This window comes from Nothoprocta perdicaria, unplaced genomic scaffold (assembly GCF_003342845.1).
Source record: "Nothoprocta perdicaria isolate Ctin4 unplaced genomic scaffold, notPer1 scaffold_3, whole genome shotgun sequence".
NCBI lineage: Eukaryota > Metazoa > Chordata > Aves > Tinamiformes > Tinamidae > Nothoprocta > Nothoprocta perdicaria.
In genome coordinates, this window is record NW_020455532.1 from 1,772,121 (window position 1) to 1,797,616 (window position 25,496).

Sequence of the window (25,496 nt, forward strand, 5' to 3'; positions counted from 1 at the left end):
CAAAATTCAGGGCTGAATCCATAGATTTCTACCCCTGGGCTAGAAAATATCCCTGTTGGAAAGTGGGGTGATTTCAGTGAAACTTTGCCTTGATGGGACTACATTTGGGATGTTTTTTCGTTTCTTTTCCTGTGASTGCAGCTGGAATGGTTCTTTTTAAACTTGATCCAGGGGGTCCTGTTAGGTATGGGACAGCACTGCCCATGGAGAGCTCCCGTGTTGAGTGTGATGGACCAGCAGGGTTGCCACCACCGCTGCCTCTGGTCTCCAGCCCTAGCAGCCCCAGCCTTGTGGCACGGAGAGCTCTGGGGTCTCGCAACCTCCTCTCCTGCTGCTTAGAGCTTGGTGGGAGCAGCCTGGTTTCGCTCGCTTTAATGTGTCATGTTCCAGCYGTCACGTTCACCCCGCACCTGAGCAGAACCAGCCAAGTCTTGGGGTGACCTCATTTCTGTGTCCCAATGCACTGCAGCTGGATGAGGCTTCCTTTGGCTCTGCTTGTCATAAGGAGGAAACTGCTACCCCTTAAAACTGCTCCCAGATTTTGATGCTTAAGGCAAAATGGTTATTTCTTTAAACAAAGAGATACAGCTAAAGAAAATCAGTGTTTATTTATTGTTTATTCTTTTTCTGGTGGTTTTAAGCAGTGGACACTCAGCCTTGTGTAATCTCTTTTAAGGTAGGTCAGATGCTGAGCTGGTTTCTCTGTGGGTTCTTGAGGGACATTTTTTTCTTTAAAATTGGGGCATCTGGGAGATGTGCCGTCCTTCAATATGTAACTTCTTGTAGGGTGGATAGAGGAGAAGCTGAGAGTGGCTCTTAAAAGAATTTTAATCTTGTTTATAGTATGCTTTTTATGGAAATGTGAGCGTGATTCCCCCTGTCCCGGTGTGAATGCCCTTGATTCCCGTGTATCAAGGAGACATGAGGTTTTCAGCTCCATAGTGATTCACATTGCTATAGGATAATGCAATGGCTTTTAGCTCCCAGCAGCCAAAAAGGAATAACACTTTGAGAAGAGATTTTTGTCGTGCCCTTAACTGAATTTCATGAATGTATTTAGAAATGATCTGCATTCCAAGGTGGTTTGATTCGTGAGCACACTCCGGTGAGATTAGTTAATGTGCAAGGGCAGCTGGATGTGAGGCCGGTGGATTGACGCCAGGGTGGCTCCATCCATTTAGATGGCTCCTAACAGCATTCCCGGTCTGAAACACCTGGATGGCTCCAATGTTCACCCATAACCAAGGATGTTCCTCCTGGGACTGCAGGGATTTAAATGTAGCCCCTCAGTGGATGTTGCCCTCCACCCAGAGAAAGGAAAATGTGACTTTTCACAAGGAAGAACGAGTTAGGTGGTATCATCAACTTGCTGAAGTTGCCAGGTAGCCTYGACTCCCCATGCAGTGACCCCAGGGAAGCTGTGAATGTAGCATCCTCCAATACATAAATTGGAGATGCTTCTGGAGGTCATGTGCATTTATTCCCAAGCACTGAATTAATTAAATATAGGGCTGTGTGATGGGGAATATCTCACGGGGAAGTCATTGGCTGGGATGGAGAGATGCTTTATTGCTACCTSTGGTCTTTTTAACTGTCTAGCTGCCAATAATCAAGGAAGGCTGAAGCATTTCTCCATCCATCTGTGATCTTGYTTCAGTACCACTCCAGCCTCTAACAGATTTTTGGACATTTTGGAGGGATTTTGGGATTTTTGGAGGGAGGCAGAGGTTTTGCTTTTGGACCTTCTTTCCCTGGGATTCACAAAGGTGCSAGGTGAGAACAAGTGCTGATGCAAGTGTCAAAGCGAGACTGGCTGGAGCTGCGCCCTGCTCTGGGGCAGGGATCTGAACACGGGATCTGTAGAGGCACCGTCGCTCTCTGGAGACTTATTGTGGTGCCCACGGTGGCATCCTGACTCAAAGGTGACTCACGCACACCTCTTCCCATCCCTGGTGCGAGTGCAGGAGCTCGTGGCTGGGTACCTGCTGCGTGCGCTCGTTGCAACTTCTGCTTCGTTAGGGAGCTACAGAAAAATGCAGAAGAAAAGTAAGGATTTCTGTCAAATAATCATTAAAATAAATACCAAGGGGAAAAAAATCTGTGAATATTACAGTGGTGTGCAAGCCTTCCAATGRAAACAGAAATCTCCAGGCTTGCATCCTTTATTTCAAGCTGAAAGGAGATAGTCCCCGTGTTAAGGATGCTACTGTGTTGGGGAGACAAGGCAGGTGAAGGGAACAGAGCAGCTGTCAGGGGACTGCTGGTAAATGTTAGGCTTGTTCCACTTTTCTGGTGGTATTTGCTCAGCTTCTTTGCTTTTCAGTTGGTGGCTTTTCTGCTTTCTGTTGGTGTGCACTGGTTTCACAAAGGAAAGCAGGTGCAGGGGGGAAGAAAAGTCCAGGGAAGTGATAAAAAGGCCATGGAGAAACATCTTAGACTGTTTCAGATTGCATGGAAATTGTTGCCCAAAGATCCTATGCCTCTCATTAAGGAGGGATGCACAAAGCTGGTGGCTGCCGTCTCTCCACCCTCTATCCAGGCCTGGCATCACTGCTGCTCCCCAGGGCAGCCCTGATGGCCCGCAAGCATTTTCCAAGCTAAATGTCCACCTGGAAATTCAAAATATCCCAGTGACTCTCCTGTTTATGAATGGAAAACTGTATGCGATAAGACAACCTGCGGGAATGGACTGCAGGAATGGATGCAGGGTAAGTAAATTACTGCTTAATTTATCTGTCCTTTGGTATGTYCGCCTGTGAGGCGAGGCAGAGATGCTCTCAACAGTTGGAGCAAACATGCCTTCAGTTTTTCCATATTAGGACAGAAATACTGGTGAACTTGCTAGTGCTGGGCAGAACCTTCTGATGGTGAGAACAGAGATATGGACCAGCCTATCTGTTTTCCTAGCAAGAAATCTTGTATATTGAAGACCTGAGACTAGCTTCAGGCCTGGACTAGAAAGGGACCATTTCCCTGGGACATGGATCCTTCTGCACTGTGGGGATTTGTCTGTTTGCTGTAATTTTACTGTTCATTACAAATGCAGGGTGGTGAATCAGGCTTATTGGTTTTCACTCTAGCAGAGTGTTATATGTGGCAATCAAATGACAGCCCAGGGAGACTATCCTGCGTGTTTATGGGCCTTTGCACAACACAGGGTCTCCAAGTGGCCATTAATTGAGTTTATGCTTGCTCAGAGGTTCTTTGGGCTGACTAACATACTAAGGGATGTAAGAGCATCCCGTCTTTCACTCAAGAGGAGAGCCATAGAGTTTAAAATAAATATCTCTGCATTATAGCTAGACAGAGCGAGGTTGTGTTGCCTCCTCACCTCGAGCCACATGCCGATGGAGACTCGGTGCTTGCAGGAAGGGCAGTGGAAAACAAAATCTCTCCCAAGCACAGTTTATCGCTTTTAAAGCGGGTGGGCAGCAGGAGAGCTTGAGCTGACGTGGCTTCTGCTTTGCTGGACGTTGCTTTGGTTCTGYTGCTGCTCATCCTTCTGCTTCCCGCATGTGTCTCAAAGCTGCCAGTGCCACCCGTTGTCCAGCTGATCTCTCACTGGGCCTTCCTCCAAATTCCCTTGGTTTCATTAGCACCGATATGAGTTAAGATGTAGTGAGACTCCTGAGTCATCTCCTTAGGCAGGCAGCGATTTATTTCAGTCTGTGCGCTACGCTCCTGGGGTGTGGGTGTCTCTCTTCCGCTTTCGGATCCTGCCCTGATGCTTTATATAGGTTCCAGGCTTGAATCGGCAGTAAAACCAACCCCAAAATTGGCTCCATCACTTGGGAGACTTGCAGCCAGCGYTGTCTCCGCGGGCTGATGCGGCATGGCTGTATGGAGCAGGGGGTGGGAGTTTGCATGGGATGTCTGTCTTGGTTGCGGATCTGGTAGGACAGACTGTTAAGAAAGACATTGTTGACTGTCCAGGAGTAGTTTTTGCTCCATAGTGGCTCGTGATCAAGGGGGAGCATGGTTTGTATGTCAAGGCACTGTAGGTGTAGCATCCTGAAGAAGCACTGGTGCATCTCTTTAAGTTGGCTTTTTGGTTCATGGGCTTCTCTCCAGGAGACATGAGGCATCAAGATGTAGATCAGAAGTGACATGGGCAAACGCAGGCTCCTCAGAGCTGTTATAGCCCAAGAGCCTCCTTCATGGGAGCAACTTCCCTGTGTTTTGGACTCTTCCCTAGGTTGACCCTTTTGAGACACATCCCACGTTTGCTTGGTGGCCTTGGTGGCCCTGCAGAAAGCCGCCTTGCTGTGTGAGAGTTGAGGGGAGCAGAGGGGTGGTCGTCATATAGCAACTTGCTGGGGAGCTGTGAAGGAGCCATAAAGCGCCTGCAAAGAGGACAGGCTAATAACAGCGCGCTCTTCCCACCCAGTCGGGCACCATCCCGAGCCACAGGGACAAGCCCTCGTGTCATTGTGTCTTAAAACTAAATTGCCAGCGCTTTGCAAAGGYTCTGCCTCCAAAGCCAGAGGGATCTACACGTTTAATATCTAGCCAGCCCTAAACAGATTTTGTTAATGTGACTGCATGGTTTGGTCATTGTGACTGGTGGATGCACATCACCAYGGTCGTCTTTTGTGACTGTTCCTTCCTCTATGGAGGAAGATCCTTTCCTGAGCTCTTTGTCTTTCAGTTGTCAGACGTGACATGCAGTTGCAGAGTCCTTTGTGGTGAATTTTCCTTGTTTGTCGTGTTTCTCCCTTCAGCAGCTAGATGTGTTTTAATGTTCTTGTTTAGCATCTTCTCTCCTACCACACCAGCTAATGAGGAGTGGGAAGGATTCCTGCACTGACCTTTTGCTGCTGTTTTTCTCTTCCGCAGCAGAATCCAGACATGATTTGGAATCCACTCTCGGCAGCCCCTGTGGACCCTGAGCCTGCGCTCCCTCCTGCAGCCAACACTTGCACAAGGGGTGGGAGCCCCTCAGGGTGCAAAATGTGGCGCTGGGGCATCCTTAGGGAGCCATCTGCTCCAGGGGCTGGTATCTAAAAGTAGGTGRTGYGTATCCCAACCTAAGRCYTYCRTCTTGYGTGTAGGAATGGCCRAATTCAGGAGATCCACTAATAAATRGGACTGTTGTCTCGGCTTTAACTGTTTCCTCCCTGGGAGCTCTYGGCTGGAGGGGACTAATGCGTTGCCGTCACCTTCAGTAGTGTGTGGCCCTTCRGATCCCCCGGCTTTGCTGCCAAAGCCTCCTCCTGTCCTCGCTCTGGGCGTGCRCATCACTAGCGCGGCCGTCGAGTCGAAACGAGACGGTGCAAATTTCCCTTGTGAGCACAGATGTCGCCTCCGGTTTGCTCTGCCTGTCCCTGTGCATGCAGATCTTCCTCCTTCTCTTTGATATTTCACTTTTTTTTTTTTTTTTAAAAAGGCTTATGAGAAGCGTGAGTGCAGCCCCAAGCTCCACACGCYGTAGATGTGGGAAGGAATAATGCTTTGGGGAGCATGTTGAGCTCTGTGCCTGCTTTGCAGGGACAGGAAGGTTGCTTTGGGCTTGGGTGGTGATYTCCCACACAGGCAAGGAGACCTCCGGGGGTCCCAAATAGGCCTGTCCAAGCTTTGGATTATTAAATGTGATTTTTTTCATAGAAGTGACCTGGGCTGTGACTCTGCTGTTCATTCTCTCTTTGGAAATGGGTTTTTCTGCTTTGGTTCCCAGGTGCAGCATGGCCACGCACGTCCTGTTTCCCACTCTGCGGCATCCTTGAGCTGAGTAGAGGGAATAAATCACACAAACTGGTCTAGGATCTGGAAAATGGAAATAAGGTCACGCTTCTGTTGGGCYGGGTTCCTCCCTGAGCCAGTGGAGGAGGCGTCATCCCCTCTCCACGGATGGTGAGGGCAGAGCCTGGTGACTTGGGCTGAGCCTGAGAAAAGGGGGTTAAAGCAGGTTTTTGCAAACCTTTGCCTGCCATTTTAAAAGGGAAGGATGTTTCCTTGGCAACGAGATGGATGCTTCCCAGCGGAGCATATGGCTTCCATCTCCTTTGATTCACTGGCATGTTGAAATGGCAGCTAGATAAGATCTGCTCAGCAGTCATGTGTCTATGTCCCCTGTCCTTATTGCTTGCAAGCTTCGGAAGATGGTGCTGTGCCCTTGTGGAATGGCCCCGCTCCTCAATGGTCCCAAGACGGAGCTGGGACAATTCTGGGCTTGAGCTGTTGCATCCTTGGGAATGGGGAGTTGGCACAGGAGARTCACGGAAACTACCTCTCCATGGAGCAAAACCTGAGGGGTTCTCCTTGCTGCTGCTCGCCCAACAGCTGCATCTGCCRCCCATCAAGTGGGATCAAAATTGGGTTTGAAAACTAGGTGGGGACAGATGGAGATAGACAGGGTGATCACAAGGACCTCATTGCCTTAGGAACAATGCTAAAAATAGCAAGAGAGCTTCATCTGTGTGCCATGGTGCTGCGGCTGGTGTGTGATGGTTGGAGCTGGCAGATCCCAGCAGCACCTCGTGCATGGCCCATGCTCGGGACAAGCYGCAAGTGCTACCTGCGAGCCTCTGAGCAGGGATTGGTGAAGGCTAGTGCTATTTTCCATGTGCCATTGATGCTGCCTGGGTTTTGGGAGAGCTCAAGGTGGTGCAAAGATGTGTTAACACCTCCCTGTGTCTCTTCGTGTAGGACGGTGTTCATCTGCTCTCACTCTGCACCTGGTCACTTGGAAGTGCTGCAGAGGAGCTCAGTTAAGCTTTACTGGAGGCTTTTTGCTAAGGAAGAGAGGAAGGTTATGGCCTGGACATCACCCTTGCAGAACAGAACTTGTCCTGAGGAGTACCCCATGGTCATCCTGTGCTGGTGAACAGGGTAGAGGGAAGGTGGCCCTGCAGGTCGCAGTGGTTCTGTTGTGTTCCCTATCCCCAACCCTTTGCTGGGTTGTCATCTTCAGGGGGCTCAAGTTTTTGTGCTTTGGCAGCAAGGAGGTCTGAGGGAAAGACCTTGTCCTTTGTGGGGAGCAAACCTCAGTCTTGAGTCACATAGCTGATTCTGGGGTAGATATTTGAAAAATCGGCTACTATTCCTGTCTGCAGCAGGAACCGGTCCTGCATATTTGGAGACAATCTTCCTATCTGCAATTAGACCAGAGCCTTCGGAGACCCTATTTTTATATATTGCTTTTCCCTGGAGAATGCTTAAGATAAGATGCAGCATTAGGTTTTACAGGGAGATCTTGCTTTTAACCCAGTTTTAGAGGGTAGTTAAGTCAGGTCAAGTGCCTTGTCCAAGCTTCTCAAACTTGACCTCGGCTAGATGATGCTTATGCCTGAGCTGCATAGCACAACTTGCAGCTTCTTAAATTTATTCAGTTTTCCCTTAACCTTTCTGACCAAGTGTTGCAGAAAAAAATAGGGCTTTGCTCTCCAGAAAGAGGAATAATTTKGTCATCAGTGTATGAGGATGGGTTGATTAAGAAGGCTTGTTGTATTCCTGTACTCACTGCTCATATTTCTCAGAGGAAGCAGAGACTTTGGGGAATGCCCTGCGGGATCAAACATGGGCAGCGCTCCGATTTCAATCTGAATAATACCAGGATCGCATGAGACAGCAACTTTCCCTTACATTAAAATCAATGAACGGGCTCTGAGTAAATGCCTGCACAGACATTTTAAGAATTACTTAAATGTCCAATATTTTATACTCTTAATTTACCTCCTAATGCACCATAATTGCACCGTGGCCTGTAGGCTCCTCTCCTATTTATTCCCTTGTGTGAACGCGTTCCTCTCCGCAAAGGTTTTTAAAGGAGAGTCTCCGCGCGGCCGTGCTGAGTTGTAGCTCCTCTGGCAGGTGCCTTGCCTTGATTAATGCTCCGGGTTTTCCTCCAGACATCTGGCTCCTCCGAGACTGGCATTACCGGTGATTCATGGTAGCTGAGGACAAAGAGGAGCATTGGAGCTGGAACTTTGCATACGTTGATTGGTATTAATAAGGCTTTTGTTCTGAGCTGGGTTGCCTGGAGTAAGTTAAATGATTAGAGCCAGGCAAGGCTTTCCTAAGGCTTTCCTTGAATTTAACCCCTTTCCCTGCTGTACGTGTTGGGATCTCCATTCTCCTCCTCCTGCAGCTTTTGTTCTTTAAGGCTTCAATCCAGGAAAGCTCTTAAGCTCGCTCTTGTTTTAAGTGTGGAGAGACGTAATACTTTGCTGGATGGGAGTCAGAATGTGTTATGCCAAATGGTTTCTGCTCAAATTCCTGCAGATGGTTAATTCTGCTCCGGGCTCTGTCTTCAGGTGCTCAGTGTATGTGATGCCTTTTTCTGCTCTCTGCCTGGGCTGGAAGCAGGAGGGAAAGGTCGAGGGAGCTCGTGTGGGAAAGAAGGGGAAATCTGTGAGCCTATATCTGCTGCTTTTCTAGCTGAGAAAAGCTTAAGGTGAGGAAACAGGAATGCTTCTGGAAGCAGAACTTCACCTCTATATTCCATGCAAAGGAAATTGGAGGGAATGAGAATTCCCTGGGACATAAAGACGCAGGCATATTTCAGTGGATGCAAGGGGATGCACCACTGCTCAGAAGCAAGATGTTGTGCTTAGACATCAACATTGCTGCTTCTGGCCGTGTTTTCTGTGGAAGACCCTAGAAAACCCAATCTGCTTTAAGACAGAATCTCATCATTGCTGCATTGCTGTGGCAAGGCAAGAGAGCAGGTCTGCTCTTAGTGTTTGCATACCCTGAGCTTGCAGGTGGCCCTGATGGGATGGGGAGCAGGGCCAGTGTGGCCTGGTCAGAAGAGCAAGCCCTCTCCTCATCCTTCCCATCACAAGTTCATGGAACCTAAAGGTTGTTTGGACTCCACAAATGGATATATTCCCTGTATTTCTTTCTGCACCRCCTGAACTCCCTTGCTGTCCCCATTGATCTCCTGGGGCCACTCGCTTTCAGCCTTAGCGATGCATCATTGAATGTCTTGCACCGCTGTCCCCAGTACAGTTCATGGTGCTGGGTGAGCAGAGCGCTCCCAATTTAAGATGCTCACGGCGAGGCGAGGAAGACACAGGAATTATTAGTCTTGTTCCAGAGAGGTCTTGGCTAAGGATTTTATTGAAGAGTTCATAAAGTATAAAAGCTCTTGCCTCAGAGCAATGGGTTTTTATTGCCCRTAAGCAAGAGTTTTGGTCCTCCTGGGTGCTTGGGGACTGCAGGCATCCAAGGAGTGATGTCTCAGCTGGGGTTCTGCAGCCTTTCTGCAGTGCTCAGGCAGGCTACAGCAGTGGGAATGTGCTGGGGGCACTTAAAACACTCCTAAATGAGACCCAAGCAGGAGCTGTGTTTGGAAAGGAGAGCATGGTGTTAAGGCACAAGACTGAAACCCAGGACTCCCAGCTTCTATATTCAGCATTGCTAGTGACAGAAGTTGCTCTGGGAGATGATTTTTGGCAAAGGTTGGGTGCGGAAACACAGAATATTTATTGCTCGTTTAGCCTTGCAAATAGTTGGGTTGAAAATCATGCTGAGATTGTTTCCTTGAGTAAAGGTGATAGGTGCTCCTGGTGAAGAAGGGGTGCAACACAACCTGGTAAGATCCTGGCATGATCGCTGTTTCCCATCCTGGCATTTACTCTTAAGATTCACTAGAGACTTGGTTTTAACCATAAATATGCTGGTTATAATGCTTTCAGAGTGATAAAAGGCACTTTACAACCCCTGTTCATCTTCACTGTAGATGTCCTCTCACCTTGCTGCATTGTCAGCTCTGTGCTTTCATGGTCTCCAATTTACACCACAATTTAAGAYGCTTGGAAGGCAGTGTTTCATAGAGACCACAGCAAATAACGTGCTGGGGTTGCAGCTGAATTGCCCATGAGCATCTTCCTTTTATTGTAGAAGAATGATCAGTGCCTTATCTACRTCCCCTAAAGTCATTTTTAAGAGTTTAAAGAGTTTTAAGTTGTTTTCTATGGTGCGGGTTTCAAATGCCTGTAGTAAAATGCTCCTTCCCTTCCAGTTTTGCTCTTTSTAATTAAATGAAGCATTAATTCCCTTCCCGTTTCCAGTGAAATCTGACGAGGTTCGTAATGAGCGTAGTGGCTTGTGCTACTTCCTTCTGCCATATCCATCCTCATTATGTCCAGAAATGCAATTGCTAATTGTTCATTATCCCATTGGTGCTCTGTCAGAGGAAGCCCGGGATTTCTGCTTGTTAACGGACATTATATGAAAGTATTTCAGGAGTAAATTAAAGGGTWTCTGCTGTTACCTGTATGTAAATGGGTGGGTAGTTTCCAAGGGTGTTTCTTCTGGAAGGCAGATTAGACACTAGCCTCAAAAGCTTTAGAATGATTCTGTCATATACTTTACTAAAAACAAGACAAAAACATCAGCAAACTTTTCTATTGATGAGTATTTTCTTTTTTTTCTTTTTTTCTTTTTGAGTATTTATCTTTGAGGAAGAGTTGAGTAATTTTTTTATTTTCCTAGGAGCACAGCAGGTTGAAATCTGGTTATGCCAGGTTTTGTGCCTGCGTTTAGAAATCGTAATAAGAAGCTTGCATGAGTGACTTTGCTTGCAAAGCCAGGCTTTGGGGGACTTTGGATTTATTAGTATTAGCTGTAGCCAGATTTGCACAGCTGAGCCTTGCTGAGCTCAACTGCCTGAGCGAGCGGCGGGGTCTGGAGCTGCAGCGGATGCTCGATGCCCTTTACAGCCCTGCTCCGGAGCGGGCCGTGGGCGAGAAGTGGCATCATGACAGGTCCTGCTGAGACCTYTCGGTTCTCTCCATGCTCATCTTTTGCGGGGGAGATGCTGGTCTGAAACTGCCCGTGGCCTCATGTCCAACCTGGGGTTTGGGAGATGCTGGTGCTGTCTCCGTCCGTGCATCACGTCGCTCCGCGCTGCCCTCTGCTCGGGGGAGGATGTTGTCTTCTCTAAAGCTCTAAGCAGAATTGGCATCTTTAATCTAAAAATCATTAGAGGGGACATAATTAACGTTCCTCATTGCACATTAACATTACCCAGAGTCAGGCTGTAGACATGGTTTGCTTTAATTGGATATGTAGCTTTAAAAATTAGATTCCTCCCAACCTCTACACTATTTATCAGCCTGTTTCTCTTTCCCTAGCTATCTGTTACTGTCTGGAGCCCCTTCCTGCCCTGTCTGGGTGCATTAGGTGAACTCAAAGCAGATTCCACCTTCCTGCTCCTGCTACCCAGCTCTGTGTGTGTGCAGGGCTGGACATGGCATTCCTGGGATGGACACAGCTCTTGCAGCTGCTTCCTTCTACCCACCTTGATGGGAGCTGAAGCTCCTGCAAAGCTTTGCAGAAGAAACACAGCCCCCAGTCCTGGGAACTCAGTTTTTTTGCAAAAAAAGGTCTCATTTTCTCAGTTTCCGTGAGCTGAGGTGGAGCAGGGGGATGTTTCTGCTCGGTGTGGGACTTGTCCCTGGAGCTCCTGTGGTTCATTCCCAGCTTCTATTCCCTGCTTCACTTCCCAACAGTGGGGCTGGGAGCCTCTCCCACCCTTGGAAGCTCTGGGATTGATGCTGGACCCATGAGTGCATCACGCACTTGGCTTTCAGACCCCTTGCAAGCATTTGTTCTTCTGCTCCCAAGAGCACAACCCACGTTCTKCTGCGCTAATCAGATTGTGAGCTTTTCTTCCTCCCTCCCGTCCTTTTCCAGTATCCAGTGGGTTCCCCCCCACTTCTTTCTTCTTTCATTGGTTATTCATTTGTTTCTCACCCTGAAGTAGGACTTTGCAGTGAAATCTGGGCCGCGCCGTGAGCAGGGCGGGCTGACCCATTTGCAGTTCCTCCCAGCGTTGCTTCCCTCTGCAAGGCTTCGGAGGCAGTTTTGGGTCCCCACGGGAATGAGGGAACCATCTGCCTGCAGGGATGGATGGAACTCACCCCATTCCAGAGCAGGTTGTGATGGGGCTTGTTTGGGGGTGGAATTGCAAGGGGCAGTTTTCATTTAACCCTCTTCTGGGGTTGTCCCAAGTCCCCAGAGAAGGGGAAGAGGAGCTTGTTTTGAAGCGAGCAAGGAGGGCTCTGTCTCCTCTGTGCAGAATTTGGCTTTTTGCAGACAGGGTGTAGCCCGTCCTACCTGACCAGCCTCAGCTCGGTCTGTGGTTTGCATAAAACGCTGCAAATCCCTCTCCTTTTGCTCGTTACCGTGAGGTTAATGGTCACAAACGGCAGCCCGGGGTGTGAAAGGCCGCTGTGCAAAGCAGAGGAGCAGCACCCGCCAGCTCAACCAGCACCTCATAAATATTCAGCGTGCAGGTTGTAGGAATGCAAGGCAGAGCCAGACAGCTGAATTATTTAGTGCTTTTAAAGAATGCAGCTTTTAGGTTCTCCCTGYGCAGGCCTGGTTTATTGTATCAGTAAATTGATCTTTCGTGAATTAATTTCCCTCCTTTTGCTTGAGCGAGTGGTGGTCAGCGCTGGCGGGCGGAAACCGCCTCCGTGCACGGATGCCAGGACATCTCCGGAGCAGGGGCTCGGATCAGCCCGGGATCAAGCCCCTGTCATTCATCTTGTGGATCTTGGTGTGTGCTGGTGCATCTAGAGGTTGTGGAAAGCGCAGAGTGGGCAGTTTCAATGGGGARTGACTGGGCTTTAGCTGCCAGTCTGTGACTGATGGTGACCCAGAGCTGCAGAGACTGGTTTGGGGTCATCCCRTTGGGCTCAGGATGTGTTGATACCTGCTTTGGACCAAGATCCTCTCAGACTCGCTGTACTTACGTAGCTTCAGATGGGGAGTATGAGTAGTTAAATGCACATTATCCAAGATCCACCTTTGTTTAGTCCCTCTCGTGTGCGATCCATACTTGGAAAGTGCCTGGTTTGAATGAGGGGCACTGATCCCAGGAGGAACAGAGGGCAGTGGGACCGGGACCCCTATTGTAGGGAGTTTCRGGGAATCTCCTCTTGTTTTCATGGCAAACATGGGTGACACTGAGCAAGGTGCCACTGGAGGGGTCTCCCAGGTCCCCTCCTGGCAAAGTGTCCCTGTGGCGGCAGCAGCAGAACCAAGTGGTCCTGCTCCTGTGCATCCCTTGGGAACGCTGGGTCCCTAGGGTCCTGCTYCTGTGCATCCCTTGGGCTGCCGCCTCTGCTGCGCTGCTCGCATCTCCTCGTTCCCAAGGGATGCACATCCCGTTCTTGCTCTCCGTATCTGAGCTGCTCACCTGTTATGGTGTTAATAAAAAACCCGAGCGCTTCCCTGCTCGCTTGCTGAGAGCAGATTGCAGGGAGAGCTGGCAGCTCCTCAGTTCCCACCGGTGCCTGCTGGAAGCRGGAGTGGGTTGGGTATGGGCAAGGCTGGGAACAGTCCTGCAGATCCAGTCACAGTAAAATTGGAGACCTTATTTTCCCTTTTTACACACAAGTAGTCCCTGGAGATTAAAAAATCACATGCAAAATGTTGCAAATTTTGAAATAACTTTTTCTTCTTTCTGTCTTTTCCTTTGTGTGTGTGTGTGTGTGTGTGATAATACAGTTTTCTACTAGTTTTCTCCTGCCTGGTGCTGTCGGTTTTCTCAACCATTGATGAGTACCAGAACAGCTCTGAAGGGGCCCTTTACATTCTGGTAAGTTGGGATTTGCAAACGAAGCCGTCGGTACAACATCAATGGAAAGTCAGAAGCAATCACACAAAAAGCTGAGGTGGAGGGTCTGTTTAGTGGGGGGAGAATTTAAACTGTTGCATGTTTGCAAGGGTTCATTGGGAGCCACAGCTAAGGAATAGGAAAAATGGAGAGAGAGAGAGAAAAAAAAAAAGAAAATTTATCAGGATCTACAGGAATAATTGGAGCATAATTTTTAAAGGATTCCTTAAAAATTCTCCTCCTGGTGCCTTCCTTTTTTTTTTAATCCACTTAACTCTGTGCACTACAGGAGCAAGAAAGCTCCAAACTGCGAAGCGGTTTGATGTCCATTTAGCAGTTCCCAGCACTGCAAGCTGCCAACGTGCCGCGGTGGAAGCAGGCGCCGCCGTTGCCTCCTCTCCCACTCGACGCGTTCTTGCGACTATTTGATCTGACACAAAGCTGAGGAGTTTCATTCCTGAAATAGCCCGGCATTCCTCGCGCCGGCAGCTCCGCTCCTGCTGCCTGAGAGGCTGCAGAGCAAATCCACACACGGGCACCGTGCGGAGCTTCCCAAATCCCCGTTTCCTTTGTTTCCTTCTCCCTCTCCCTGTTGTCCCTACCTTCCACAGGTATTGGAAGACCCTGCAACCTAATTAGTTTTATCAGTCTAGGAAAGACTGGGAAATGTGGGGGAAAACTTTTACACTGGGAGCTTTTCCAAGGTGCTCCAACTTCTGCATTGAAGCCCGTTCTTCACCGGGTGTTTTCAGAGAACCACAGAGTGGTTGAGGTTTGAAGGGACCTCTAGAGATCATCTAGCCCAACCCTCCTGCTCCAGCAGGGACACCTGGAGCCTGTGGCACAGGGTGACATCCAGGTGGGTTGGGAAGATCTCCAGAGAAGGAGACTCCGCAACCTCCCTGGGCAGCCTGTTGCGGGGCTGTGTCGCGCTCGGCCTCATCCCCACCTCCCGTCTGCAGGAGATCGTCACCATTGTGGTGTTTGGCGTGGAGTATTTCGTGCGCATCTGGGCAGCCGGCTGCTGCTGTCGCTACCGCGGCTGGAGGGGGAGGCTCAAATTCGCCCGCAAGCCCTTCTGCGTCATCGGTGAGTCCGCCGTTCCCGAGGGATCTTCCCGGAGCCGGGAAGTCCTGGTGGGGATGCTCCCTTTCCCTGGTGTTAATGAGATGCCCCCGGAGGCAGTCGGGAGATTTAATTAATTCTTGATTGCCGAGTGCTTTGTGATGGGCTGTTGCAAGGGGCCCGCGGGCACGGCGGCTGGTTTTAGTGGGGCAGGGGTGGACAGGGGCTCTGCTGCTCTGTGTGCAGCCTGRCTTCCAAAGGCTGGGGAGTGGGAATCGGCACACACAGGATTTCAGCTTACTCCACAGAAAACCTATGAATTTTGCATAAAAATCAAGACAGAGTTGGGTTTTAAAGATCCTCAGATCGGGGATATATAAAGACCATTTTCCTTGGCCTTTTTCTTGGACTTTCTCTGTCCATGAGCATCCTATGATTACTCCAGCTCTTCATTCCAAGCCAGGCAGTGGGAGTTCACACCTCCAGTCAGCGCTGCCTAACAGGCAGCTCCGGAGGGTTAAAAAAAAGGGCATCCACTTTGGAAGAACTTAATCTAATTTAGCAGTGTTGCTCCTGCATCGTATCAAAATTCAGGCTTTGGAGTGTYGGGCACGTTTTCTCTCAGAGGGACTTTAGTGGAGAAGGAAGGATAAGAAGTTTCCATAAGCTGCGTGGGTGAAGATTTCTGTGGTGTCCTTGAGCTGCCAGATATGGCTGCTACAAAACACTTCCATGCAGATCCTCCTGCTCCCGTTGGCAGTGGGAATGCTCTCATGTTTGGTTCTTGCAGCTGGAGTTCCAATCCCAGAAAAGGGCTATAGAATAAGGGGAACTGAAGGTATTGGTGGGGTAGATGAGTCAGAAATGGTCCATCAAGGGTGGTGGTTGAGAGGATGTCTCGTGCTTGGAGAAGGGAGATTCCCTTTGTCTAACAAGCCCAATGCGCCCCGTTCCTGCAGACATCATGGTGCTGATTGCCTCCATCGCCGTGCTGGCGGCCGGCTCCCAAGGGAATGTCTTTGCCACCTCGGCGCTCCGGAGCTTGCGCTTCCTGCAGATCCTGCGCATGATACGGATGGACCGGAGGGGAGGCACCTGGAAGCTCCTGGGCTCCGTGGTCTACGCACACAGCAAGGTGAGAAGGTCCTGAGCAAAGAGACTGAATTGCTCTCCACGTTTCCCCCTGTTAGAAACGCAGCTTTGATTATTCCTTCCTTTCCCAAAGATATCCCAGCTGGGAAAGGGTGCAGAGTTGCAGCACGCTGGCAGCATCACCCAGCAGAGGTGCTGTGCAAGCTTCCAAGAGGATGCCTTTCTGTGAACATATCCCATAGCACCAGCTGCTAGTGGACGTTTGGATGGTTTCCTCATCCAAACGTGAGGCCATGTACTGGTGGCAGGACTGATCCCTGCTGTAAGTCACTTTATCCTTCCTCTGGTCCGGGAAGAGTTTGTTGATGACACTTTTGTTTCCTGCTGCTGAATTTCTGACATTTCTTCTGACTTCTGTACTTTTCTCTGTGAAAACTTTTGCTAACCTATTCAAAGGSCTATGAAAATCTCAGGAATTTAGTAGATCGCTTGCACCCTTGGTGTGAGATTGATCCAAAACTGAGACTCTCTGTGAATTGCAAGTTAAAACTTCCCTGGAACTTCGGAGATAGAAGATTCAGATGGCAATTTGGTAGCTCCTCCTCAAGTAACAGCACTAACCTCAAACCAGGTCCCAAGGGCTACACATGCAGAAACGCTGGGCAAGCTCAGATCCGAGTCCAACCACGAGCAAGGAACTCTGTGCTTTGGGAGACGCGCAGCAGGACTGCAATTACTCTCTTCTGTCCTTTAATGATCTTGCAGGAGCTGATTACTGCCTGGTATATTGGCTTCCTGTGCCTCATCCTGGCCTCTTTCCTGGTGTACTTGGCCGAGAAAGGAGAAAATGAGCACTTTGATACGTATGCAGATGCACTCTGGTGGGGTCTGGTAAGTAATTTTTGTGGAACAGCTGCTGATTATTAATATAAAATATCCATTAACCCTCCATCTTCTATCACTTATGTGTGGAATTGACTTAGGGRGTGCTTAGTTAACATTGCTTGGTGGTTTCAGGCTACTCCATGCAGCTGTTTTCTTCTTAAGTAATCCTTGCAGAAAATTTTCTAGGATTGCATTTTTTGAATTAGCCGGAGTTGCAAGGCAACCAGGAACTTTTAATCATGGTATTTAGCTGCATTGCAACAATTGAGCTGGATCGAATCAAGACCCCACGCGGCTGGGTGCTTTGATCATCGTTTTGACAAGYATTGCTGGCATTACATTATTTATAACAACACTTTGGATAGCGTGATTTTTAAACACGCTGGGATATATTTTATAAAATTAATGCTGTCTAAGTACCAGAAAGACTTTGCTGCTGAGAGCACTCCTCTTTTAGATCTTTGCTCACAAAGGAAGGGCAGCACTTTTGGTTTGCTCTGCCTGTGYGCGCGCATGTGAATTATTGGATTACCAGATTAGCAAAGGGAGAATTAATGACRTGCTAATCGTCTTGGGTTATTGTTCTTGGGCTCCGACGTGGTGCAAGCTAGTTTGGCCTTGATTACAAAGCACGTAATGAAAATCCCAGATCTGATCAAATCCCAGTAACAGGCTTGGGGTGGAATCGACTGCTCCAGCGGCTCCTCTGTTTGCAAAAAGCAGGGGGAATTATGAGAAGGCAGCAAATGGCTTTGCAAGCTCCTTGGTTAGGACAGAATAAAGACCAAGCCCAATTTGACGTATCTCGCAATGCAGCTCTAGGGTCCAGTGCACACTGGTGGGAAGAGATGGGTGCAAGATCCCCAAATCCCCATGCAGAAACTCCTCTCCGCATTGGAACTTGGTGGCTCCAGCCCTCGTAATGAGCAATGTAAATGTTAAGAAGCTAGAAATGAACTTTGCAGTGGTTACGGAGAGGTTCTTGTTTCTGGTTTGCATTTCAGGAAGGAATRGCTGTTTAGACGCCTTTTACTAAATGCGTTGCGAAAATGGCATCTAATTGATAGGGCTTTTAGTGGGTCCAATTAAACAGTGCTGTGGGATTGAGTGTCCGTTTACTTAAAAATGCTTTTGCTCCACATTGTGTGAGGTTTCCACAGCTCCCTTGGGAGCCACAGAGACTTCGAGAGTTAGGGGACAAAGGGCTATTATATTTTTTAGGGATTCATAAGGATCTTTGGGGTAGACATCTTTGAAAGACATTCTTAACAGGACCATCTCTCTGTGCTCTGCCCTACTGATCCCAGGCTCCTCAAATCCTTCCAGAAGCCTTTGGGGATACCTCCCATTTCCCGTTAATGGGGTCTATGAATAGAGGTGGGAAAACGTACTTTTCCCACAGCTTGATTCTTGAGGGATCCTTTGTATCCAGCAAATCTCCCAGCTCCTTTCTCAAAGCACACATGACCATTTGCCAGCACTCTTTGGTATATTATAATAATCCTGGTGTGGGGTGGTGGGAATACCCCTAAATTAGGTGTATGGAACACCCTTAATTTGTGCTGTTAGCCTAAAGTGCTGGGTTTAAATAGGGGAAACTGTTAATAGGGAAAATGGGAAGATGCACCAGCCAACCTTTTTGCATGGAAATAATGCAGCCTTCTTTTGAAAATGGTTGAAAGTGAATTTTGCGGATCCCTGGAGTGTTTTCCCGTGCTGGAACAGTGAGCCTGTGTGCCTGTGTCCCATGGGATGTGCAGGGATGACATGCCCATCTAGCAGGTGGCAGCTCAGTCTGTGCCAGCCTGGGAGATACTCCCTTTGCATGGCCAGTGTCAAGGTTCCTGCACTGCACTGGAGCCTAGAAAGGGCACTGGGAAAACTGGAGGCTCCCCATGCATCCATCCCTAGCAGCTCAGCATCCTCATGGGGTGGCCAAATCATGCCCAAACTGATAGTCGCTAACCATTGTCGTGGGAATTTTGTTGCATTTTCTGAATTTTTGGGGTGAAAGCGATATGCTACTTGAGGTTTCCCTGGCTGAGGGGCTYGGGGGCTCTCCTGCCTGCAGATCACTCTCACCACCATCGGCTAYGGGGACAAGTACCCGCAGACCTGGAACGGGCGGCTGCTCGCGGCGACCTTCACGCTCATYGGGGTCTCCTTCTTCGCTCTCCCTGCCGTGAGTAAAGGCTGCAACGTGTCMCTACGGATAGGGCTGGGTTTGATGGTGATGGGACAGCTGCATCCATGGCTTAATGCACCCAGAATCAACAGGACTTAGTGAGCTGAGTCAAGAGGAAGGGGCACACAGGGAATCSCATTGCTTATCCAGAGTATGCAAGAACAGGGATGCAGTGGGAACAGAAAGGAAGCTCGATTTGGCTCCACCAATGTGAAGTTACTGGAGTGAAGACCTATTTTTGCCCCCCAAGTGTTGTTCCTGTCTCCTTGGGGTGATTAAGCCTGTCACCATCCCTTGGGCGTTTGGGAGTGTTGCATTGATCTGATTTTTCTTTATGGGGCCAWCTGAATGCCAGCACAGTGTGTCTAACCTGTGTTTTTGAGGTAGTTTGGGAAGACCAACCATTCCAGTGACCTTTGGGAAAGCCCTCCCATCAGTGCTGCCCCTTCCCTGGGAATTCACCCTTCAGGGCTTCCTTGAGTGGAGGTTCCTCCTTGCTTCCCCATGGACCTCTGAAGCCAGTAGTGGGGCAGGCACTGAGGAGAAAACAAACCCATGGAGGCAAAGGTGGCTCTAACTTGTTAGTTAAAGCTTGGCTTAACACCCTGTTAACTGAGAGTATCTTCTTCCTCCCAGGGCATCTTGGGCTCAGGGTTTGCTCTGAAGGTTCAAGAGCAGCATCGGCAGAAACACTTCGAGAAGAGGCGCAACCCGGCAGCGGGTCTCATCCAGGTTAGGAAGCGAAGTCCAGGCTTGCTAGCCCTGGGGTGATGGAGTGTAGATCCTTCAAGGTTCTGGGGATCCTGGAGAGGGGATGTCTTTGCTTGGGACCATGGGAGAGTGTTTTCTAGACTGTGAAGAGATGCTCTAGTTCTGGTTCCATCTTTTGCTGTGCTTTGATTTGGCTCCCTGCAAAGCCTAAGGGAGTCTTTCCATTGGCTTAATTTTATTTAATTATCTTGAGCTATAAATGCCTCATGATGAGCCTCACGATCACGGGATCTTCTGGTCTCATAGCAAAAAAACCCTWTGCAGGGATCAGGGTGCAAAATGGATTGAAGTGATTTAGACTGAGGTTTATAAGCACCACAAAAGATCAGGTTCACAACCAGGGAGACTCAGCGTTACTTCTTTCCCTTTTTGGGGGTCTTTGAAAAACCAAAGCAGAGAAGGGAAGGTGAAAAATGTGGCAGTGTGTGGAAGGTGCGAGACAGCAGCTGGTGACTGGTCTTGTCTGGAAATAAATGCCAGGAAATCAGCCATGGAAAAATAGCATATGTGGTAGGCAGTCTGGGGGAGAGAAGGAATAAAATCCAGCCCTATGCAGTTAGACAAATACATTAGGACAGTTTGTTTTCACCATTTTTTCTTTTTTTTTTTTTTTCCCCTCAAGAGAATATTTATGCTGATATCAGGCTCCTATTGGGAGCATTTTCTTAAGGCTAGCAGATGTCTGCACAGAAGGCTGGCCTTAGTGGAGGTCTTAAAGATGAGAGGCATTTAACATGCCCTGGATCCTCTCCCTCCCAATATTTTCCCCCCATCCCATGTGTTTTCTGCAGCAAGGGTCTAGTCTGCAGCCTGGTTCTTGTTGGTGCATGTGGCCAGGAGGGTCCTCCTGCTGTTGCTGCTTTGTCGCCTCTTAARCGGACCTGGGGCAGAATGGAGGCAGGCTCAGTAAGGCTGAGGGTGCAAAATCACTGAACACTGTCTGTAAAGACGATACCATTTGTACACAGATTAAAAAGACATAGCGTAAAGGCAGCCTAAGACTTCTTTTCAGTGTGGTTCTGCTCGCTTGGGGACACAGCCTTTGCAAAGGCAACCGTGCACCTGCATGTTAATGGCATTTTGCAAAACTCCAAGCCAGGTGAGCTGTTCYGCAGCCAAGTGAGCCCTAAAAATCCTTCCCTTGCGTGTTTTGAGGCTTGTTACGGCTAGTAAATCCTGTCTCCTCTGCAGGCGGCCTGGAGGTTTTATGCCACAAACCTCTCGCGCACGGACCTGCACTCCACCTGGCAGTACTATGAGCGCACGGTCACCGTCCCCATGTACAGGTACCGCCAGCGCCCTCGCCGCTGCCTGCTTCCCCATGCCGCTGTTTCCATGGTTATTTTTGTTACCCAGATACATAATTTGATTTATTATTCTTTTTAAGTTAAAAGCATTGTTTTTGAAAGCTCTTTAGGGCTTGTGTGTGCTTTTTGTTTTGATTTTTTTTGCTTTTTTTTTTTAAATTTTGTTGTGCGTGTTTTCTTTTCGACTCGATTTTAATTTCCTCATTATGTTTCCTTTCGGTGTCCGTGCGTGTGGGTGACTCGGTGCTCTCGCTTTCACCCTGGTTTCGCCACGTCCCTGGCTAGTTGCGTTGTGTTGTGACAGCGGCCGGGCCAAAGCGCGAAGACCTCCCTCCCGAGCTGCCCCGGACCGTAGGTAAATGCCTCCCTCACCCGATGGGCAGCTCCCCGCTCCACCTCGTGCCCTCTTTACTGGTACTACTGGTTTCTGGTGGTTTTCTGCCTTTCAGCCCAGCTCTGCCCTTAATTGTCCCCAATGCAGCACTTGGTCCTCGCCCGGTGGCCAGCGGATGGTCTGGGGACTCTTTCCCTATCCTGACATCATCTTTGTTTCTCCTAAAGGATAAAAATCAGACCAGGATTCAGGGAGGACTTTCCCCTCTTTCTTGCACYGCATTGCTCCATTGCAAACAGCTGATGCAAATAGGGAGAAGTGGATTTAGCAGCTTTGGTCCTGCAGGACCGAGGTCACTTGTCACCTTGCTCTGAGCGAGAACGACGCTCGTTGGAGCAGGGATGCAGGAACTGTCCCCCTGAGGAGCCTCACTGTCTTGGTCAGTAGGTTTTCATTGGATCCATCCCCCATGTGTGTCTGGTAGCTCTTTCCCCTATAAATAATCTAGCTTTTAGTTTATGTTAAAAAAAAAAAAAAAAAAAAAAAAAAAGAACAAATAAAAAACCAGAACGAAACTGTTTCCCAATAGCATTAAACCCATTCATTGTCACTCGGCCTCTCAGTAGCTGACCTGGCTGCTTGCTCTCGCTCCGGGTACACGGTGCTGGCCAAGATCAACTACTGCAGAGGATGAGGAGCAGTGTCTGACCCAAAGACCACCTCAGAACCCCCAGAGGCACACGTGGGTTTGGTGGCCTTTGTCAGGCTTTACTGCTGACCACAAGACTGTATGCACTGCACAGCCAGACGTAGAGGAACCCCTTTCTTGAGGAGGACCTTCTAGGGTGGCTTCTGGCTGCAGGAGTTGACTTTGGAGCACCTGGGCTCACAGGGAGCTCATGTGTGGGAAGCAAATTCAGCCAAATTGGTCCTGATGGGGCTAGTTAAAGATCTCAGGGAAGGGGAAGAGCAAAATAACTCTCATAGAGCTGAGATACTTCGAAAAGGCAGCACAGGGCGAGTGGTTTTACTGACTGATGCCAGTCCCAAGCAGCAGAATCATTCTCAGTTTCTCTTCTCTCCCAAATTTCCTCTTAAATCCCAACTTCTCTCTGGGTATAAGGAAAAGGAAGGTTGMCCAGGAGGGTGAGTCATACCAAAGAAATCAAACACATACTAATAGGTCAAACTGACCAAGACGAGAAGTTTTTAGCAAGAAAGCAGTCAACTCCTTTGGTCTGTATTTTGGTTTTGTTCAGCTGAATTAATTGGAAGTGAGATGTTTTCCACCGGGGAAAAGCAAAAACAGAAAGAAAGGGGTACCTTTACGTTCTGGCTGTAGCCTCCATCTCTGACACCACCCATCTCACTGTTCCTGCCCTCTTTGCTAAGCCGGCAGGGATCTCACCACACTTTGAGCACCGCCTTGGGTGATGGCTGCTGTCTGGCTTAGAAATAGGGTAGGAGGAAGACGATGTTCCCGTCCACCTTGCAGGTGCCTGCGGGGTCTGTAGCCTCAGCACCGCTCACTTTGGACCACGTGCTGCTCATGAGCTGCCATSGGCAGCAGCCCTGTGCCAGGGGCTTGCCTGTCTTCCCATGGCTTCTCCTTGAGACCCGGCTGGTTACACGTGCCTTGGAGAAGCTCCTGCTTCTCGGGAACGTCACTGTGGTGATGCCGGCTGTCCTGCACCGAAGGTGGCACCAACAGTGGCGGAGGCACTTGGTTATTTCTAAGCCTATTGCAGTAGAGAAAAGCCAAGCCAGGGGTCCTGTGCCGTGATCCTTAGCCCTGGTCACAGAGCATCTGCGAACTGGAGTACACTTAGATCATATGCTAATTTTCTTTATTCTGTTTCTTTTCTCCTTTCTTCCCCCCACCTCTTCCATTTTTCTTTCTTTTATCCCTTTGGTTTTCTTTGGTGAAAACACTTGAAAAGCACGCAAACGCAAACGTATGGTGCCTCCAGGTATGAAGTGCATGTGACTCTGAAAGTGTGTGTCATGTCACTCCCTGTTCTTCATTTGGGATTGTAACATGCAAAGCCTCTAATTAAACAAAACCAAAAAAGAAACCTCCGAAGATCATTTTTTTTTCCAAAGGAATGAATGGAAGCCCAGACCAGGCTCCCCATCCTGCTGCCTGCAGATTAACTCCATGCACCTTCATTAACAGTTTAGCTATTGGTACACACAAGTTTTGGGAAATGTTCTGCCAAAATGACAATTTGAGAAAGGGAGAGTGCTTAATGTGCTTGGTTTCTGAAGGATGATTTCTTGATGGTCTAACCAACCTGCACCGAGCCATGCACCGTTAACAAGAATATTTCCCCTTTCCTACTTCCATTTTCCCCTTCCTGTCACTTGTGCGTGTTCCTCTTCCTCCGGTCCGCTTTCCCACCCAGCTCTTCATCACTTATCTCATTTCACTCCATGCTGAAGGAGTTGTGCCCACCAGCAAACACTAAATATCCGGAATTTGCTGGTGTAAGAAGCAGCAGAGCATGCTAGCATCTTGGGAGACCCATCTTCCATAGTGTCAAGGAAAAGCAGAAGAGGAGCCAGGCCTGCTCGGAAGGATAGACTTGGAGGAGGGACAGATCTGGTGCAAATTTGGTATGGAAAAATAAATAACCATTCAGGGTTCTCCTAGTAATCCAGTTTGGCGTTTAGAAGACGGGAGTCCCAGCTTGGCAACATTTTAATATTTTGGCTTTTTTTTGGGAGCACGATCCACAGTTAAGCAAGAAGTTATTAATGCCAGTTATTCCGTGGCTTACCCTTCTGATTGAGAAAGTCCTATATACAGTCAGGTAAGCCTTACTATAAATAATACTACCCTAGGTTCTGCAGAATAGAATAGATTTTCGATTCGCAGGCATATTTTATAGGAAGTGGTTATCTCAAGTTGTAATGAAGTCGATATTTTAAGAAGGGGAACGGCTTTGAATTTCAAGACTGTGGGCCAAGCTCTGCTCTTAGTTACAGCAGTTTAAATCCTCCTTGGATGCATTAACGCCGTTACAGCAGATCTGATTTAGTGCCTGGTTTCCAAGCCTGTTTCCAGTTTTCACAGCTGCAAGTTTTACAGCCTCGATAAATCACACTCACAACTTTGTCCTTGGGGTTAATTTATAGCAAATAGCGACAAAGTGTTGCAAAGTATAAGATGCAAATACATTTTGCTGTTGTGCAGCACAGCTGGGTTTGACAATCAGACATTTTTTCTACTGCTGAAAGTGGTCTGAGGATGTGATGCTTCTAAGTGTTCCCAGTTACAGAGAATAACTTAAGCTGGAGGCACAACATCTCAATTAGGATAACATTAGCTTATATAGGGGAAAAAAAAAGAAAAAAGCTCCCCTGAATTCTTAGATATTTTTTTTTGTATACAGGGTTATTGCACAGTTATGAGGAACATGAGTTGTGTCTTATCTGAAGGCACAGCCTTCCYTGCTGTGTTTGTAGGGCTGGATCTGCCCTTGGGTGCACCAGTTGGCAGGGATTAGGAAGGACTGGCCGCTGGCCTCACAATGACTATTTTGTCTTTGCCCTATGAAAACCAAATCATCTTCCTGAGAAGGTTTGAGGGAGAGGAGGAGGAGGATGGACTCCTCTCAGGGATCCTGGCACAGCATGGAAAATTCCACTGGAGTCCCTATCCATTCCAGCATCCTTCTCCTTGCCCGTCCTTGTTCCYAGTCGTGCTCCAACACATCATGGTGGGCTCTGTGTGCATTGTGCACATGTATTACCTGTTCCTTGTGCTGCTGCCTTCCCTTGTGTTGTGGTCTTTTGGTGGTATCCTGGCCAAAGGCATGATGTCCCCCTTGTCCCCAAATGCTTGAGCGTGACCTGTGCTAGTTGGAGTGGCAAATTCCTGTTTGCTGGAGGAGCTGGTGTGTGGAGCGCACGTGGTGGTTCTCYGTGCCCATGGGCCAGGGTGAGGGGAAGCCAATGAAGGTCCCAGTGGACCTGGATGTTGGCCCTGCTGTGGTGGATGGCATGAGTTGTGTGTGTTCCTGTGGTGATTACGTTATCTCATCAGGCTCCCCTTAACCCAGATGTGCTTCCCTTGCTAACAAGCGACKCACGGAACGGGAGGAGAGAGAGAAAAATGCAGAAAAATGCAGTGGGGGTCCTTGCTGTGCATCTCCAGGGCATGCAGTGTCTCAAGCGTCAGTGTCCCTGAACTCGCACCCCGCTACAAGGTCTGCTCCAGCCCCCCGTTTTATTAGTAAAACTGAGTAAAACTGCTGTATGGAGCTCTTAGTTAACAAATCCAGC

At 48.7% G+C, this 25,496-nt stretch overlaps 1 protein-coding gene across 3 annotated transcripts in view; it reads left to right on the plus strand.

The window, feature by feature from the left end:
- The window catches only part of KCNQ2 (potassium voltage-gated channel subfamily Q member 2), a 57,004-nt gene that overhangs the window by 5,182 nt on the left and 26,326 nt on the right, over positions 1–25,496 (plus strand). For 2 of the 3 annotated variants that reach the window (XM_026042254.1, XM_026042256.1), the window contains exons 2-9: positions 13,462–13,552; positions 14,533–14,659; positions 15,595–15,770; positions 16,493–16,618; positions 18,684–18,794; positions 19,434–19,529; positions 20,760–20,854; positions 23,150–23,179. In XM_026042254.1, coding sequence (XP_025898039.1) covers positions 13,462–13,552; positions 14,533–14,659; positions 15,595–15,770; positions 16,493–16,618; positions 18,684–18,794; positions 19,434–19,529; positions 20,760–20,854; positions 23,150–23,179 — 852 coding nt within the window. The remainder of the gene's footprint in view (positions 1–13,461; positions 13,553–14,532; positions 14,660–15,594; positions 15,771–16,492; positions 16,619–18,683; positions 18,795–19,433; positions 19,530–20,759; positions 20,855–23,149; positions 23,180–25,496) is intronic. The other variant, XM_026042255.1, reaches the window with a different exon arrangement.